This window comes from Trichoplax adhaerens, genomic scaffold (genome assembly GCF_000150275.1).
Source record: "Trichoplax adhaerens TRIADscaffold_1 genomic scaffold, whole genome shotgun sequence".
Lineage (NCBI taxonomy): Eukaryota > Metazoa > Placozoa > Uniplacotomia > Trichoplacea > Trichoplacidae > Trichoplax > Trichoplax adhaerens.
In genome coordinates, this window is record NW_002060943.1 from 11,072,515 (window position 1) to 11,092,069 (window position 19,555).

Genomic DNA, 19,555 nt, shown 5'->3' on the forward strand with positions numbered 1-19,555 from the left:
CTGAAAGAATGATTATGCTTTGAGATTAATCATCAATTATTAGATACTGTAGTATTCTATGTCAGTTTCTATTATAATTACAGACAATCGATTTTAAAAATCAAAAACTAATACGGAAGGTATACTTAACAAATAACGGTCCATTTGTTTATTTCTTAAAGCAACAACGTTTTGATTGAATAACAGTACAACAACCTAAATCTAAGATTATTACTATGCTATAGCAGTATGATAACCTATACAGCATCACGCTAGGTTGATGATGATCAATAATTAGTCAATCTTTATCAGGCTGAATTTCGCTGAGAATACGATCTCTTTAATTCTGTAAAGCGGTAAGCGTGATTGCTTTAATATGATGGAATGTCAAATAGTATTCGGTCAACGGGTATCTCGTATACCTGAATTAGCATAAAAAAATTCTCTATTGATTGGAATTCGCATTTCCAATGAACATCTAGTTTTCAGATTGTTCCTATAATTTAAACTATCATCTAACTTGTATCCCTACCAGTTTGTAATCCCATGGTAAATTATTCAACCGATCTAAAAATTTCGACAAGCACTTGTACCTATCCAAATCTATGAGAAGGTAATGGCTTGTTTCTCCTATTGTATTTTTGTCATCATAACTTAAAACTCGTACTCTTTAATCTTAATCAATCATCTACCTTTGTGAAGTGAAATACTCGACAAGTTCTCGTTTGATTCCACCCCATTTCATATCAATGTTTCAATCTCCTAATTTTTTCTCTTGTTGTAGTCATTCTAAATTCTGAACTACATTAATATATCAACCCTAATCCATTCTATTTTAGTGTAAAGTAAAAATTATCCATACTTTTACTAAAGACTGCTAGTATCATGTTTTGTAAAATATCTACGGTATCCTACAGTAGCCTATATCATGCAGAAAGCCTATGGTTGTTGCGTTTTATATCATTTTAACGATGTGTGTATATCGCTGCAATCCTTGCAACTATTAATTGTAATTGAAGCACTATCCATATTTCACGAAACAAACATAATCAACAAAGAATTTGGATCTATTTCCTTACTAGTTTGCCTCAAATGAATGCTTTCTATCAGTTAAGCGTCCAAATTCTTAGGCGTGCAATGCTGCCTTTCCAATCCGACAGTACCTATAATAGTTTATTTTTAAGCGGATTTTTCCTATATCATTCAACCGTATTAATCCTTGAAGTATGAACATGTTTCTTGCAGAATAAAAAAATATTTACAAGAACTGGTATCTATGCTTGTCTACTTCAAGTACCGTGGAGCTTTTGTATTGGTGATTGCATATTCTATCTTTATCATTCTAACGATTAAGTATCTAAAATTCCAATCTCAATTTATTCTTAAAATAAATTACATATTTAAAATACTATTCATACTTTCATAATATAAAAATAACTAATAAAATACTTGTATCTACTCTTGTTTGTTTCAAGTGGATGTATTGTGCCTATTTTTACATTTCTTACATTGCAGTTATTTTAACTCTAAATTAGAAATGACTTTCATCTTAATCTATTTTCTTATGCTGTTTCTTAGGATGTAATTGATATCCGTGCCGAAATGAAAATACCGGAACAGGTATTTAGATCTGCTTAAGTTTAATTCTTGTAGATGTTGATGCATATTACAGTTGTTATATTTTCCATCATCTTCGTCATTTTTATTCTTAGAATATAAATAGATTTCGCACATAATGTAGGCAGGTTAGCAAAGATAGAAAATATACGTAATATTATAATATTACTATAGCTTCTTCGTTCAAGCTGATCGAATTCAATCTACCAACCATGATGAATCTATAACAGCTAAAAATCGATCAGATTATAATTTAATTGATTCTGTGCTTTAGTGTAAAGAAGTTAAAGATTGGATGGCGCCTGAATATAATTATAGACAAGGAGTAAATTTCTAAGGATCTTTTGTTGACTATTAAAGCAACACTAACTTTAAAAGAATCTGATATCCGTAATAAATTCCATAACAAGTTTAAAAGCTATGCTTAGTCTTGGCAGTATGGCATTAGAAAAAACGTTCTAATTTAAGCCTTAATTGCACTCTACACAATGGGCAATCTTAATTCAGAAGAATTATTCTAATTATATTGCCATAAAATTGAAATGTATAAGAGACGTGTATGAATATTGAATAAAATAAAACTAATTTATCCCTATGCTGTATAGATAGAATAAATTATTCACAATAATATCAGTAAAATATAATGATAAGCATGATGGTCAGGAGCAAAGAATGAACAGATTCTAGCCAATATTCTTTACAATGACTTTATTTTGAAATCAAAAATAACAGTGGAAAATAAGGATCTAATAACACTTCTATACCGATACCCTTATTGCATAATATGATGATGAAGAAAAAAATAATTCTTAAGCTTGAGGTCACAATCATTCCATTCCAATATAGCTTCATGACGTCTACCAATGATCACAGATGTCAACAGTAAAATATTTATAGTTCTAATCAGTCCCTGCTGTGAAGTATATGAATCACGGTATTAATCAAAATTACAATTCAATCATAATTATTTATGATAGATCATCAGTTTATTTTCATCATTCTATCCATTTAACACAGTCATCGAAGATAATTGCCAATAAAATGAAAGAATCTCCTATTATGTTTGAGTTAATAGCAATTAGAATTCATTGCATCGAAGAAAGGGAATCGCGAATAACAATACTTTAGCAAGCAAGAGGTGTATCTAATTTCAATGTCCTCGTAGTTTTATGGAAATAATATAAAACAATCTCACCTACACCATGATTGATTGGTTAGCATAATAAAGATGGATAACTTGAATACACAAAATGACAAATAGAAACAGCTGCGAATATACTTTTTAAATGATCTTCTCTATCAATTTAAAATCGATCTCATTTACTAAATATTCTTTTCAATAGGAAAACGTCAAAAAATCGATTCCCGTAATAATCTTGTTAATTGAATAGAGATATGTTAAAGTTATTTTGTTTACCTAGTCTTTTACCACGGTTACGTTAGTCAATGGTTTAAATAGAAATCTAAATTTGATACATATGTATATGTTATGACTTTGAATGTCTTTTTTCATAATAAATGGAATTACTTTTTATAGATGATATTTAAGTTAGTTATCTTTATCAACTAGAATTGGGGCGTTGATTATACAAGAAATAAAGCTACTTATTTATAGCGACGTAAATTTACTCACGTTAACATTTCATGATTACAATTGCAGGGTAACTTATTTTAAACACTCTTACTCGATATCGTTGGGCGAAAAAGATATAATTCACAATTGTTAATCAGTCTGAGATTTGCAGTTGGCAAACTTTCACTTTTAGCTCTACATTACCATCTTTTAATTAAAGAAGCAGCTTTATTGCGATACCCTATAAGTCCTAACTATGTGGAAGAATTGTATTGCAACCCTGATTATGGTAAGTTTTAAATAGATTTTTAATATAATAACGTGTAAATTGATTATTGAAATAGAACGAGTTGCCTACAGTTAGTTACTGGGAGTTCTCGATGTATTCAATTGACAACCCGATTAATTTTTATTTTCTCCACTATCCACTATTGAGTGGATAAACTGTACTACTCCAATCAGTCGACTATTCGTACAATAGAAATCTCAACTAACTGTAATGAGATACAACTAAATTTACAAGATACGAGTATATATAGAAAATGCTATTGATTTTCTTTAGCATTGAAAAGCAAGCATTAAATATGCCTTACCTATTTCAATCGATCTGCCGCTCATAAAACCTAACCTGATGGCTGATGCTTATGATTTTCCAACTAAAATGCCCAAGTACATTACCGTTAATTTTCCTAAACACCAGTTAATAATCACGATATTAATAAAATAATATCGATGGTGATAATTATCAAAATATTATTCTCGATGAACATACCAGGTTAATACTTATTGAACTCATATTATAGATTTATAGCCCAATCTGTTAATAAAAAAAACATTACGAATACGGTACAGCTACTCTCAGCTATTTCTTATTACTCGTTTAGCTTTTTCAGTTATCTTGTTATTTAATTACGCAAATTTTCGACCAAACTATAGAAGTGTACGTATGCTGCATACTGTACTATAGTAAAATTGAATGCGAATAGCTAGCCAAACTATACAATAATACTTATTGTATTCACAGTAGATAGATAATATTCTAATACAGAGCTAATTCTGTAGCATCGCTATAGAAATTCAGTAGCTCTGATCATCAAAGTTTAATGATTAATTGATAGTTCAAGGATTACTTTTGGATCAATCCGGATATACTATATCATACGCCTATGGATACAGTATGATCGCATCATTTTTTACATTCTGGTTCACATAGGCAATAATACTATTGTAATTTATTGTCGATTACAAACCAATGATCGAAATTTGTTCAATAAATATATGAGGATGTTGACCAAATTATCACTAAAGGTTTGGTCAGTACCAACTCAAGAATGATTCCTGGATCATTTTGGATATGCTGTTCTTAATTTCAATAGTACGATGGATCATTTTTGCAGTATATGTCTATTTCATCCTAATATGACGGCTTCCTTATTGACTATAGAATTAATCCCTAGCTTTGAACAATATTTATATCATTACCTTACCTTTAATATACTATCGATTAGACCATAAACAATATTCTTTCCAACCGCAATATCACCAATATTTGCTATTATAGCGAATGATGGTAACATAATTTTGCATTTCTGTTATTAAGATATTAACTATCAAACATTTCGCTCACCCATCTCGTACTAAAGCGAACTTTTCATGTTCGTATAATAAAAGTACGGTAACATAGCAATCATCTTAATAGGCCAAAAATCTGGGAAAGTCTTAAGCTGGAAGTAAAAAATCTAACACAATCCCAATATTCTATTTACTATATCAGGCAGCCCTGCTGTCCTTTTAGGTTTAATGAGTCCGTTGGTATATAGAGAGGGAAACTAATTGTAGGTGTAAGTTTTACATTACAATCATTAACATGCTAAAAACGAACTTCCAAATCATTTTTAACCGACTGGATAGACTAATCACCTGTACACCTAAGACTATCAATTTCAATTTTTTATACGACTTATACTATAGCAACGGTCCATAATATACGCTAGTTGAAATACTGTAATGATTGCCATTCTTATTGGATCTATTTCTTTAATTAATTATTGAAATAGAACGAAGAAAGATTAATTATACATGCTTTAATCCAGGACAGAATTTCCTAGTAAAAGTTACTTGAAAACTCCTGATTATGTGATTCTACAGTGTAACAAGAAAGATTAGTCTATATCTTTCATTGACTGGCATGTTTCATTGTTGTATAGGCCATAAACATCCCATGCCTTCACAACCTGTCGAAAACTAATGAACTTAACCATTAGGATACATGACAAGTTTTATTTTTTCAAGTGTCCTTCAATATTGGACTGTCGTCTATGATCAATAAGGCACAGGAGCAAATGATAACATACTTGCACACGTATTAATCAACGCTGTTGTAAACTGTCAGCCCTGCGATAGTATAGTAAGCCCAAGATACAGATATTTCTACGGCATCACTTATAGCCAGTAATAAGAATGGCTGTACTCTTTCTCTCCCTAATTAACGCTACATCCTGTAAGCACTTGTTTGGCTATTTTAAGGCCATTACCGACTAGAATTGAACTCCAAGTAGGAGCAAAAAGTGAGAAAGTAACTTCTATTCTATCAACATCATCGTCCTACCTCTCAGCCGGCACTAGTCCACTAGAACTGATCTAAAGTAAAAGTCACTAAGAAATTGACAATGAAGGAACTGCGCTAGACAGCGTTTCATAGAAAGAAATCCAGAAAAAAATGACTAATCTTTTTATTAATTTAATTGAGATCCGCTGGCATAAATAGGTTTTCAATGTTATTACAACAATAACCGCGTGAAGAAATATCGTATAACTTTCGTCAATTTTTTTCCAATCTAAATACCAAGACATGCAAATTGTTTCGTTAAGGACTTCGTAAATACTCAATCTAGTCATGAATATTGCAGTATTTCTAGAAATTAATGAAGCATTACACGCTAGCTATGATTTTAACAGATTTTCGAAGAAAGACTCATTAATCATTTTCGATCATAAATTATTAATTTTACACAGGATTTGAGGCTAGCGGTCAAGATTAATGCAAGCACTGACAAATTTACTATTTTTTGTATCTCGATCAAGTTCAAATTTAGGAATAAATCCAATAGAATCAGAGAATAGTAAGTGATAGTAGAATTCCGACGGAAATAAAACCCAGTAACGGTCCACCTGTAATAGTTTCTAGGACTCTACTATTGAGAATAGCATTAATTAGTCCAATACTATACATCCTCCATTCTTCATGATATTTTTTTACTATAACAAAGGCCAATTTTATTAAAATCGCTGGATTGCGAATTGCCAAGAGCTAAGCGCTAGGAGCTATTCAAGGCATTAACAATAAAAAGTTAGATACCAACGAACGTTATGGCTTTAAGCATACTGATATTAACATTAATAGGCTGAGTGATATAATACACGGATGTACGCTATGCAACTGAGATTAGTATCGAAGATTATAAAAGCTAATCAATTACAGAAATCGAACAGCTATGCTAATAGGGAGGATACTTCCTTATTCATTTTAATTTAATGTTTATTAATACGATAAAAAAACGATGTGGTAAATCGGAAAGCCGTTAACTTTCAATTAATTAATTATTTATTACGGTATCATACAACAATCACTAACAGATATGCGTTGTTACTGTAAACTTAAGATAGATTTCAAAAGGGATCTAAAAGCCATTATGTCTTTTGATGAAGAAAATTAATAAACGTGGAGATCTCATAACTTGAAATCTACTTTAATGCATTGTTGGCTACCGTAAATAAGTGTGAAGGGAGAGAAAACATAACAAGCCTCCTTTCATGTTGCTCTATTTTAGATTGCTTAGCTATATAGGAATATAAAAGAAAAAAAATCCATGAACAGCCTAACTAAGCACAGATCGCAATACTTGGATACAATTCACTCAACAGTCTGTGTTGGAATCATTTTAAACTTCTATGCTTCTAACAGCCGTTTACTCTAGTCTAGTCTGCTATCAAACTGCTATATTTTAAATTAAGTAGTAATAACTAAACTTGATGAAATTCACAACTGAAGGGATGATCGATTGTCTTGAAGTAATTAGGCGCTCAATTCGAGGTAATTATGCTTTGAGTTGCTTCTTTTGGGGGTTGCTAGCAATAAAAGTTATTCATTGATAATGAAATAAAACCACGTCAGTAGGACTTCAGTAAATTTCTTTCCTCCTACCTAATACTTTGAGATCGATTGCTCTTGATATAAACCATATTTTGTTTGGTTTAGTCATTCCTACTTGCCTCTAATTTAAATTGGCAAGCCCACAGTGGCTATCGCGAAGTAATTTTACCGCCATTTTCTCCCCCAATTTATTATCGACAAGAATGATATAGAATCATTGATGACATTCGAACCGCCGTGAAAGAGGCGCAACGAAATTCACAGCCGAACACGGAGATCAGAACAAATCTTTCCCCTCCCCTCTCTCCCTTTTTGTTTTTTACTTACATTAAGTTCTGTTACGTTCTTTATGAGGTTTTTAGCATAGTAATTTCATCGATACAGCATGAATAAGAATCGATTTCCTATTAGAAATACCCGTATAACGTATTTATCCCTCTTAAAATATTATAACACTTTGGAGCAATTAGTCACGCCATTAATATAACCGAATAGATCAACAGTTCGGTCTCAAAATAATCAATAATTAATTGCATTCTTTCAATCTCCATGTTCAATTTGCAATATTGTACAGTATACTGTAATTTATCCCTTAAAGCACAACGGTGTCTCAAACAGATCATGTTACAGAGATGCTGTATCAGGGCTACTAAGTAATCCATGGCTATACCTTCCATTCGTTTATTGTATCGCTATGGCTATACCATGGCTACAATAACGCCATCACAATAATTTACTCGCTTTTTCTGATCCTGTTAATTAATTGTCTGCCTTCTCTCTTCTCTTGGAATGGTGCCGCTTTAGTGCACTGGCCTATCCTTTATTTTTGATTTAATTTGATACTTGTTGTTCTTAATCACTGATTGCTATCCCTGCTTGCATTACTAAGACAACCATATTTGTTTATATCGTTGAATCGTTCATCGCAAGCAAAACAGTCAATATTTATGGCTCAGGGGAATTTACCACTTGCCGAGAGCTTGCTGTACAATTCTACCTTTCCAGTAATTTTTCCTCATTTTCTTATCATCACGGCAATGGCATACTACGGTAACATGCTTTCTACACCATATTCGGTTTGCTAAAGCTAGCTACAGTATTGTTAGTTTAAAATACACGGTGATCAAGTTTTGTCGTTGACTGATGGCACATAAGCAGCTCGATTTACCTGGACTTACTCTATTTCGTGATGGTCTCCTAATAGGATACTTGTTCCCATATATCTCGTAGTATATTACTGACTTTCGTGCTAAATACACATACTTAATATGTCTTAGCCTAATAAACTGGCCAATCACAGGTTGACGTTTATTGGCACTATACTTGCATACAGTAAATATATATAATATATGTTGACATTTCTTCGCTTACTGGATCATTCTTTTCTTTTTTCTACCTTTTTCTTCTCTCTCATCCTGCTTGTTAATAAAGGTCTATCTCTTACACATCACCTTGTGCTAGCTCTCTATAAGACCACAGGATATTATACTTGTCATGGTCCTCTATGAATCCATCTTGACAGGAACTACAGTACATACTAACGTAAAAATAACAATTTCCAATTTTGTATGAATTTTAGTGATTTTAGCAATTGAAATTGGCCTTGTTACTTTTCATTTTCTGTTTATCAGTAAATCGTCTCCATGTTGTCTGCGTATGTAATATTCTTACACTTGTATGCTGTTTTGTTTTAATTGCTGCTATGTATCCCTCGACTCCGTTATGGAGAATCTACATAACTGCCGAATAGACCAAAACGTTTTAGGTATAAAACTCCCTGTCATAAAATTGCATCCAAAGTTATACAAGCAACACTTTCCGTTTTTACAATCAAGGGGAAAATGGTGTGATAACTTGATTCTATTCCAATTTGAAAGAAAGAGTTGGCAATAACTGCAGTTATAACAACGATAATTCTGATGCATGAGGCGGTTAACATGAAGTTTATTGACCCTTAATAGCCGAATTTAATGATAGAATATTTAAGCTATATTAGCAATATTGACATACTGTGCATAAATAATAATGGATTGGATTTTAATACTGTATATCAAATCGAGTTCACTGCATGGGCGTAGACTAGAGATTCTGCTATAGGCTATCTCGATTTCGGACAGTTTGCATAATCCAATACATACTACGATGATTTATCTCTTATTTTACCACCAATTTTAATCAACAGTTTCAATCATGTACTGTATGTAATTGCGAAGTTGTTTCTACTGTGTGTCTTAGCTATTTAAAAATAATATTTTCTTAATCCAGTATGCAGCTAACGATTGAATGATTGCAAGAGTTGACAAAAATTATTTTTATATCACTACTTTAGCTAGCATTTCTACTCGGATTTGTTCAACTTCAAAGCCAAGTACCAGATCCACCAGGTCAGTATTGGAATTTGCAATCGATAGCTATAAGGTATAATTTAATCCATTCGTCCATTTAGTGCGTAATATTTCTAGACATGGATCATGATCGCTGTCTGTCTACACTTTGTCTTTATATTGCGCTGTTGCTTTATGCCATGATAGAATCTACTATTAGGATAGGCTGTTGGAACTTTGATTAATTAGTATGCTCTTTTAAATTACAGTATATTCACATTTTAAACACCTACGTTCTTATCTCCCATTTTCTTATTAGTCATTCGTTATATTCGGGGAAAGAATATTTTATATTGGGAGAACTTAACATTGCATTGTGCCGTATCTGGCGCTAAACCTCTCACAGTCCAATGGATGAAAGATGATCATGTTATTCCTTCAAAAGGACCTGTTCACTTAGATCAACATACAACCAATTGTCTGGATGATATCAATTGCACCATTGCAACCCTACGTGTTGATTCTCTAAGTTCCAAAGAAGTAGGAGACTATATTTGTGCTAGTACCAATAAAGACAATAATGCCTCTGCTCGAATTTACGTCAAAAGTAAGTCTAGAATAGAGGAATAGACAAGTATACTGAACACGTAGAACGCTGGTTATAAGATCTTTCGACATTTACTTTAGAACAAAGGATTTTTAATGGAGTCTCACAAGTATCAAGTTCTGTATTGGTAGAAAAAGCATCGCTGATTCATATGCAAGCTATCGTAAGCCTCTATAGCATATTGAGCATAAAAAAATGCTATAAGACGAGCAAATCATTCTTATTGAAAGATAATCAATTGTATCCATTTTAACTTCTTTTATAGAATTATTTAACCGTCGTTCTATTTCATTAGGTTCGCGACTTATGTTCTAGAAAAACTCATTTTCTATTTTGTAAATTAGATAATTATCAGATTATACCAACGTAAGTATGTTCAATAAATGTATTAGATATACTCGTAAGTAGAATTATCGTCCACGTTCCTACACTTTTAAGCCATCGTAGTTACAAAAATACTATATAGAAAGCAGATTTACTTTATCTGTGGTGCTTATTCAGGTAGTTAACTATTCTATTACTTAAAAAATAAACTGTATATGATGCATATATATAACATAGGTTACATACATATCTCTGGTTGTTAGATAGAATCTTTTGATACCTTACTTAGCTATTAGAAAAACCAGCAGAATGAAATAGTATTTGAGGATTAATCTACCTCATTAAGTTGAGTCCTATTACATTGCACCAGCACTATTAATAACTTTTACTAAATGAAAGTCAGCACTATAAGGTAACGCCAAATGCATTCATTAATAATATTATATGCGTTAATTATACTATTTTTCATAGTGAGACAGTCATCATAAACTTTATTGCTTTAACGCCATTTGAAGTACGAAAGGAAGATTTAACCAGAAGGGACAGAACTACGCAAATTAATGGCATTTATGTCAATATTGATAGCATAGGATATCAAGAGATTTACGGTAAGTTATTGATCGCCCTCCTTGGATATGCAGTATACTACTATAAATGGGTATAAAATTTCTATCCTATCCGATACAATAATATTTTATGGAATCTAACATTTGAAAATAAATACTTGATAGATTTATATGAAGCAGAAAAAAATATTTCCATCTTTGACTTCTGGAATGCGATATATGTCCCCGTGCAAAATTTTGAAGTAGCTCAGGGTTTCACTGTTAATCTTCGCTGCCAAACACAGCCAGTACGCCATGGCAAATTGACGTGGTGGAGAGGAGATACACAATTGCATAATGTGCCTAATAAAATCGATATTTTCCATGGAGAAAATCATACCGTTTTGACTATTCATCAATTTGAGGAAATAGATGACGAAATTTACACATGTGCTATTAAATCGATGAACAGAGTAGATAAAATTCAAGTTAAAGTAAATTATAATCCTGAAATTAGGCGTCCCATTGTTCAGTCTTACCCTGCAACCGTTTTTGAAGGTGAAACTGCTACTGTCCGCTGTGATGTTAATAACAACGTTCCAGGTGTTACTAAAGTTTTATTGCCAGTCCAGTTTAGCTGGTTTATTAATGGAGAGGAAATTTTTAACAGTATGTATGAGATGAGCTATATTATACAAGTATCATTTTGAGTTTTAGCTCTTTTAATCAAACTAGTCTATAACAAATAATAAACATATCAAACAATTCAAAAATGCATTTTTTATTATACTGTAAATTAATAGAGTATTGCATTCATCATTATTCGATATATATGTTTCGTCAATTTTGTTCGATTTCTACTGACTCATATTACCGAACATTTAAAATATAGGCCGTCAATATATTATAAAATATGAAAAATTGTCATCAGAATTAAGTATAATAGCGATCCAATTTTCTGCCCAGCCTGTAAACATAACATGTGAAGCGAGCAATAAAATTGGAGGTTCATCAATTAAAACTAAGATAACCACCTTAAGTAAAGGTATTGCTGATTGCTATGATATAGTTTGACAATGCAAAAGCTACTAGCTTTATATAGCAAAACATCACTGTGACCAGATGTCTCGGTTAATCATTTGTGTTATAAGCTGTCAAAGAAGTATGCCAACCGTTAGAGGAAGATAGAGTAATTTGGCCTCTGACCAGGGTAGGGGAAAAGGCTTCCTCAAATTGTCCTCCAGGAGCTGCTGGTAATAGTTACTGAGATATACGAGTACTTAAACTAGTATGGTTTAACATCCACGTTGTCATTGTAAACTAATAAATCATCAGGCATAATATCGGTTAAAATATATTGCGCTATTGTAATATCCAAAAGTCATTCTTAATATCAATCACTATAATGGCTAATGATAAAATCTGTAGGCGTTGCTGTCCGTGAATGCATTAAACGGTCGGATGGAGAGATTCTATTTGGTGATGCAGATTTTACCGATTGTGTATCAGCCGAGTTCGCGCAACTGCTATCCCAGGTATATGTCCAAGAATATTATAATTATGCTTGTAGTACTTTATAATTTACACAAATTAGTTACTGTTGCTATTCGAAAGTATTGTAGAATGTCCTTACTTTTATCTATTATAAATGATCTTGAAATTTGTGTAATTGTATTGAACAAGTAAACTTGATTACAGACGGATAAGAATTTGACCGTAGAGGCTGCTGCTGGAGCCGTTAGAAAACTTGTCAATATTACTGAGTCTTCGAATTCTATGTTGGGTGGCGATCTAATCGCGACCAATTCAATAATGAAAAAGATTGCTGACTCTGGAAACAATAAAAATGATATTCCTTTAGAAGAGAGCGATGTGAGTTCTTAAAGTTTATGATTGAGTGGCACTTTTAAATTACATTACCTTAGGCAAATATTCAAAGTTCTTTCAATTGATAAAGACCCTTACTTTATTACATTTATTTGGTTGATGATAGAACATGGTTAAAGTTGCAAATAATGTTTTGAACCTCAAGAACTCGATTGCTTGGCAAAACGTTCAGAAGGTAATCTCCATCTAGATTTTAATTACAGTATGATTAAATGATTAATTCAAGATTATTAAAATTTTTCTGATGAAACTCTTAGAAGATGGGTTTATAATCAGGATAACGATCCATTTAAGCCAGTATTTGTATAGGTTTTAAGAAGTTATATTAATCGTACAAGTTTATAGCTCATTTCAATGAGCTGTAAGAGAGTGTAATAGCCAACATTTCGTGAAAATTCCGAGTAGAATTTGTACTAATACAAATCATAAAATGTTGCTGTTACCTTGAAGTCATTTGCGTGTTACAAAATATCAAATGTTACTCTATCTTATCGAGGCGGATAATTATTTGCGGACTAAAAATCGCGCAGCACAACCGTTTCAACTAATTTAAAATAATTTGTTTAGATTATCATTCACTTTTATTCTATTACATAAGTAGAAGATTGTATCATTTAATGAAGGTTTTATATTTTCTATTACGTTATGATTTGGCAATTAGAAACAAGTAGGTTCGATGACGGTGACTGAAAATTTAGAAAAATTTGGATTCAATATCAATATAACTGTCAATAAAAATGTAACTATCGATACAGAAAACATAGGTAAGGGCTTTCTTTCCGGAAAATGAGCTTGTTATTCTAATAAGATATTTATTTGTATGTGAATAACTGCTACACATAAGATAATATCTACTGCTGAATACAAGCACATATCATTCACATTTTAATTTCTGTGATCAATACAGTTTTCAATGTCATGCTAACGATGAAATCGTATCTCAATAGTAGATTCTTGCTACATTTTTTATCAGTCTTTCAGGTTCAGTCGATTCCGGGAGGAGAAAATTCCACTGTAACTTTTACTAATCCTTCTAAGGATGATAGTACTCAAATGGCAAGCATCAAATTACCACGGGAGCTATTCCTAAATAATAGTAAATATCTCACTACTGCTACTATGTAATGAAAGTCGTATACGTGATAGTGTGTTTTATTCCGTAATTGAAAATAATGAATTATAAATTTTCATCACTGTAGTACATAAGTTATTATTAGAAGTACCCAATTAGTAATATTTGGTATTTGACTTATTTCATTTAGGTGATAGAAAATCCGTCACAGTTGTTAACGCAGCTTATAAATCACTAAATAGGCTTCTGCCAAACAGTGTAGCTTGCGATGATAGGTATATTATGTTTATGTGTAAGATCGCTTTATCTAATATCTTCAAAACAAATTAGATAAAAAATTATTCATATATAAACAATCAGTGATCTGGGATTCTTTATTATAAATTTGACCTGTAGCCAAAACTTAGGGAACGTAAAAACGTGCGTTAACTCTATGATCATTTCAAGTACCACTGATGCACCTCAACACGACAATTTTGCTGAACCTGTGGAAATTACTTTGTCTCACAATACAGTAAATAGCTCGTGATGGTTTCAGACAGTTTTTATAGATGAAACTGTTTCAAAATACAGCGTGCCGCCTAATTTGCTACTACATTTTATTTCAACATCTAGCTTTATACTAAAGATCGTTTCGAGAAAGTGGATTGTGTATTCTGGGATAAGAATTTGAAGTAAATATCGAACCCTAATCTCTATATTCTAATTAAAAATCTTTGCTTGTGATATCGTATCAATTTCAATATTTCTGTACTATTTAGAATATAGAAGCAGAATATGTATACATAAAATACGGGTTATGAATTCTGACATTGCTATAGTATAGCCAGTATAGTTTATTAAAATTAACCAATATAATTTAATAGTTCATCTAGATCTGGTGATTGGTCAACTGAAGGATGTGAAACTGCTTATTTCAACGACACCGTCACCATTTGTAAATGTTACCACTTGACGAATTTTGCAATATTAATGAGTCTTTCACCTGAAAAGGTCGTATAAATCATTAGAGACAACTTGAGTGACTTTAAATGTTCTTATATTGGATCCTTAAATCACTAATCTTAGTAAATTTACTACATAGGTACCAGAAACCATTGCAAGGGCTCTTACTATTATTACTACTGTTGGTTGTTCCTTATCAATTACCGCATTAACAATCACAATTATTGTTTTTATATATACATGGCGGTAAAGAGTCTTATTTTAATTTTGACGATTTTATTCTACATCCACATCTACATTAATGTACATAGTAAGTGATTTAATAGTAACCATCCTTATAATACAATATAGATACCTTAAAAGAGTCCAAGCTGTATTCCATCTTAATCTATCTTTAACATTGCTACTGGCAAATTTACTTCTGTTAACTGGGTTGGATAAGGTTAACAGTACGGTAAGATGTTATAAAAAAATGTCAATTATCTGAGTTGCAGCTAGATTAAACCCAGTTTTTTTATATTAACGGAAAAATTGACCAATAATGATCTTCGCTAGATATAGGCTATTTACATTAACTTTAAGCTTAAGTTAGATCACACAACTGTGATATTTCTTATTATTTTAAACTCTTACCATCAATTATTGTTATACGCGCATTATTAGAATTTCTGCATTGCTGTAGCATTTACGCTACATTTCCTGTTTCTATCGGCGTTCATGTGGATGTTGATGGAAGCTGCCAATATCTACTTTATGGTCAACGACGTTTTTAGTAACCGAATGACTAAATTACGCTACTACATCGCACTTTCCTACGGTGAGCTAAGCTACAAATCTGAGTGTTATGATAGCAACTCGATAAAATTGCTTTAATTGAGGCAGACAGCAACATAGAGACGTCGTTAATTTGCAATTTTACTACAAGGTTTATTTATATTGATAAGTTTTTTTAACAACTATACTCAGCTTCCGTTAATTATTTTGATATTCTAAATTAATAAAAAAACTATGTATCAATACTTTTGCTAGGACTTCCGCTGCTAACGGCCACTATTGTTATTGCTGCTATTGGTTCAACATTGGGTCTAAAATACTATACAAACAAATATGCGTAAGTAAAGAGATTATCTCAATCATCATAATCATTTTATACTATTTCTGTAATGCGACAGCCATTTTAAGTCGCAAACTGATAATAATTCATGCTTAATCTAAATGAACCTTGAAAAGAAACTAGAATTTTAATCCATATATGAATATAATACTTTAATGGACTTTGAAATCGATATTTGATGGTGAAGTATACCACCCAGTACCGTATCCATTCAGTTATATATTATCTGAAATACATTTACAGCTAATAATTAAATCTTATAATCTCTATATACAAGTTAATATTCGTATAAAAGGCAGCCAATCTACCGCATAGACTTCATAAATATAATAATTGACATCTAGTAAGAGATTATATATTATAAGTTGTAACCTTATCGTAATTTTTTATTTCCGAGACATTTAAGTGTATAAGTAACGTTTATGAGTGTAAGTGCAGGGTGCTGAGTTACAGAATCGGCAATTAAAGTTTCATTGATCGTTTTCAGGTGTTGGTTATCGGTGAATCCTCCAATAATAGTAGCATTTATTGGACCAGCTGTTACTATCATTCTAGTAATTTCTTATCTATTCCTGTCTTCATTTCTATAATGTTATACTTTTTCTTACATACTTTATTTATTCGGTTATAAACATATTAATTACTTGCAGCTAAATACCATAGTATTGATTATGACAGTCAAAGCTGCTTTATCAACAAAGAAAATTCAGTCATCAAAGCAGAAATATGTTAAGGCAAGGTACGTCGTATGCTATAAGAGTAAAAACAGAATTTAGTACAATAAGTAAAGCTATATCCGTCTTATTATCTTCGATAACTGCTGATGATTATTGTAAAACAATACTATTATCGCAATATACTTTCTGCTATCGTACTATTCTAATGCTATGATAATCCCACTATAATTTGACTGCAACAAATGAAAGAGCCTATAGTATTAAACCACCTCAAAAGAATACGTCCAGTGAAATATTAAACTATAAATAAACATCTAATATTTACTTTTTTCTCGGCCCATTTTTTATGTGTTGCAGGACTGCAATTAAGGGTGTGTTAGTGTTGACACCGTTACTAGGAATTACATGGATTATAGGTCTGTTCTCCTTCAATAATGATTTGATCGTCTTTCAATTCTTGTTTGCAATTGCAAACTCACTACAGGTAATTAGCAATGTTCATACTTCTACTGAGAGATAGCATCTTTCATTATCGAATTGAAATCATCACAATGCTATAGATTTTATTTAATTAAGTATTTAATATCATCTTAATATCAACCTGTATGATTGACTCCGAAATTTCTTTTCAGGGCTTTTTGATCTTCATTCTGTACTGTTTCAGAAACCCTCAGGTAAAAATGTCATCGTATATTCTTTCTTCCTAAACTTAAGCTTTTGCATATATATTTCTCGTTTCTGAACGTAAATCATTTTATAATTACTTTGCGTACTGTAACAACCAATATAGATAGTATCAGGAATATTTAATCATTACTTTATAATAATTTATATCATAAATTTCATTGCAATCGGCTATCAAAATTCAAATGATAGCTAAGACGAATAAATGCATACAAAGCCATAGAGCTTAACACAGCACTATACCAGGCATGATATAAATATATTCGACCCTTCCATTTTTGTTAAAACCTGATGTGTATCTGTAAACGAATATATATAACTCTTAACATAATGCAACGTTACGATCATAATTTACACAGATGCTCGTACACCTTCGTTTAAGATCGAGCTTGTGATTAGACATACTAATATAGGTAGTAGGTCGTATTAGTCAAAATTGGTATGGCATGCATTTATCTGCAGTATAGTATAATTACAATATTCGATTATGATCATACTGCATATAGTTATCGAAGACTATAAAATACATTAAAATATCTACGACAATATTTTCATATAATAAATCACAAAAGGGGTTACTATTGTGCGTAATTAATTAATTACTTCGACTTAAAAGTTCTTATTTATTCGGGTTTAAATCGTTCATATATTACCTCTATATATTAATCCTCGTAACTGAATACGAGCTGTTAATTTTTGATATATACGGGTATGACGATATTCTCACCATTGTATTGCTAAATCAATGAGACAAAAATCAGTACCTGTTTACAAATTACATTTCATCTGCTTAAGATAGATCATCAAAAATTTTGTATATAACACGCGTATATAGTACAGTATTTGTAATCATCTTTAACATAAACTCTTGCTGCCCATTAAGGTTATGTGAAATGATCATGGTACGATTGGTGCATAGCCCACTCGGATTTATTTACGTGTTTAATAAAAATTACGAGTCTATTTTAGTAATCTTCTTTTATGATTATCACTTTACCATACGAGCTCTACTGTACATTGCCATTAATAATATACCGTCATTGAGAGGTATTCTATGATAACGTACTCGTTTTGTAACTCAGGAACGGTATTTCATGCTACTTTATAAATTAAATTACTAAGAATTTATTGGCAAATTCATCACGTTTTCTACGGTTTCGATATTAAAAGTAATAATGTTTGCCCTAGATGGATGCAATATTCGATAACTGGTTTCGATTCACCTCTTGTATATAAGTATATAGATAACATAAAATTAATACATTCTTTTCACGTAGGTAAGAACTGCCTTCACAAAAAATCGAAAAAATGCCTTCATATCTTGGGTTTTTAATTCCGCAACAAGGTCAGTATTATAGCTTGTACTATTTTGTACTGTACACGATAAGTGCAATATGGCTTTGACGAATGCATATTTATGGTAGTTTCTATCGTTCTTCTTTTAGGAAATCTGAAAGGAGTACTTCTCGTAAAAATATGAGCTCTGTCTAAGCGAGTAGAAAATAAAATTCACCCATTGGAAATCAATGACTATACTAAAATATTTTTAGCCTGTTTATGAATGATGCAAAAGAAATAACTCAAATAACGAATTCTTTTATCTTATTCTTATACTAAATTCTTCAAAGTTAAACGATATAGCATAATGCAGTATTATGTAAATCTATAAATATGAAGGTATTCCTCTTTGGCGTCCGCGTTTGCAATTGTTAACGTTTAGTTAACATGCAATAATTGAATAAACATCGTACGAAGTTACAAATGCTACATTCTAATTGCTCAGTACATTTTAATAGCTGCAACTAAGAATCTCTTAAACTAAAAAACAGTATTAATTAGATCATCAAACTAAAATAGTACTCTTTTATCATTGAGTTTTACAGTAGTTTCATTTTTTCACTATCGATGCACCTTTATGAAGAATCTATTAACAGCATCTTTCAAATTCCCTTAGTAAGTATGCAAAGGTGCAAATACACCAAATTTAACATCAAAAACTGCAATTTATTGAAGATTTAGAGTTTGTATTGCAATATAGCAATGTATGAGAATAG

The 19,555-nt window shown here is 31.5% G+C and overlaps 2 protein-coding genes across 2 annotated transcripts; both read left to right on the plus strand.

Annotated features, from left to right (window-relative positions):
- Nucleotides 1–9,163: 9,163 nt before the first annotated feature.
- On the plus strand, nucleotides 9,164–16,141 carry TRIADDRAFT_52615 (uncharacterized protein; the record flags this gene model as incomplete). The annotated part of the gene is made up of 19 exons (XM_002108257.1): nucleotides 9,164–9,166; nucleotides 9,652–9,706; nucleotides 9,966–10,253; nucleotides 10,334–10,416; nucleotides 10,549–10,619; nucleotides 11,049–11,185; nucleotides 11,309–11,791; nucleotides 12,015–12,167; nucleotides 12,274–12,375; nucleotides 12,551–12,657; nucleotides 12,821–12,994; nucleotides 13,116–13,184; nucleotides 13,671–13,773; nucleotides 14,272–14,356; nucleotides 14,478–14,595; nucleotides 14,697–14,755; nucleotides 15,378–15,480; nucleotides 15,690–15,843; nucleotides 16,056–16,141. The coding sequence occupies 19 exons, from the start codon at nucleotides 9,164–9,166 to the stop codon at nucleotides 16,139–16,141; spliced, it is 2,433 nt and encodes an 810-aa protein (XP_002108293.1).
- Nucleotides 16,142–16,811: 670 nt separating this feature from the next.
- TRIADDRAFT_52616 (uncharacterized protein) lies at nucleotides 16,812–18,992 on the plus strand (the record flags this gene model as incomplete). Its single annotated transcript, XM_002108258.1, has 5 exons — nucleotides 16,812–16,879; nucleotides 17,175–17,301; nucleotides 17,450–17,491; nucleotides 18,779–18,846; nucleotides 18,947–18,992. 5 exons carry the CDS (start codon nucleotides 16,812–16,814, stop codon nucleotides 18,990–18,992), a joined length of 351 nt encoding a protein of 116 aa, XP_002108294.1.
- Nucleotides 18,993–19,555: the final 563 nt, after the last annotated feature.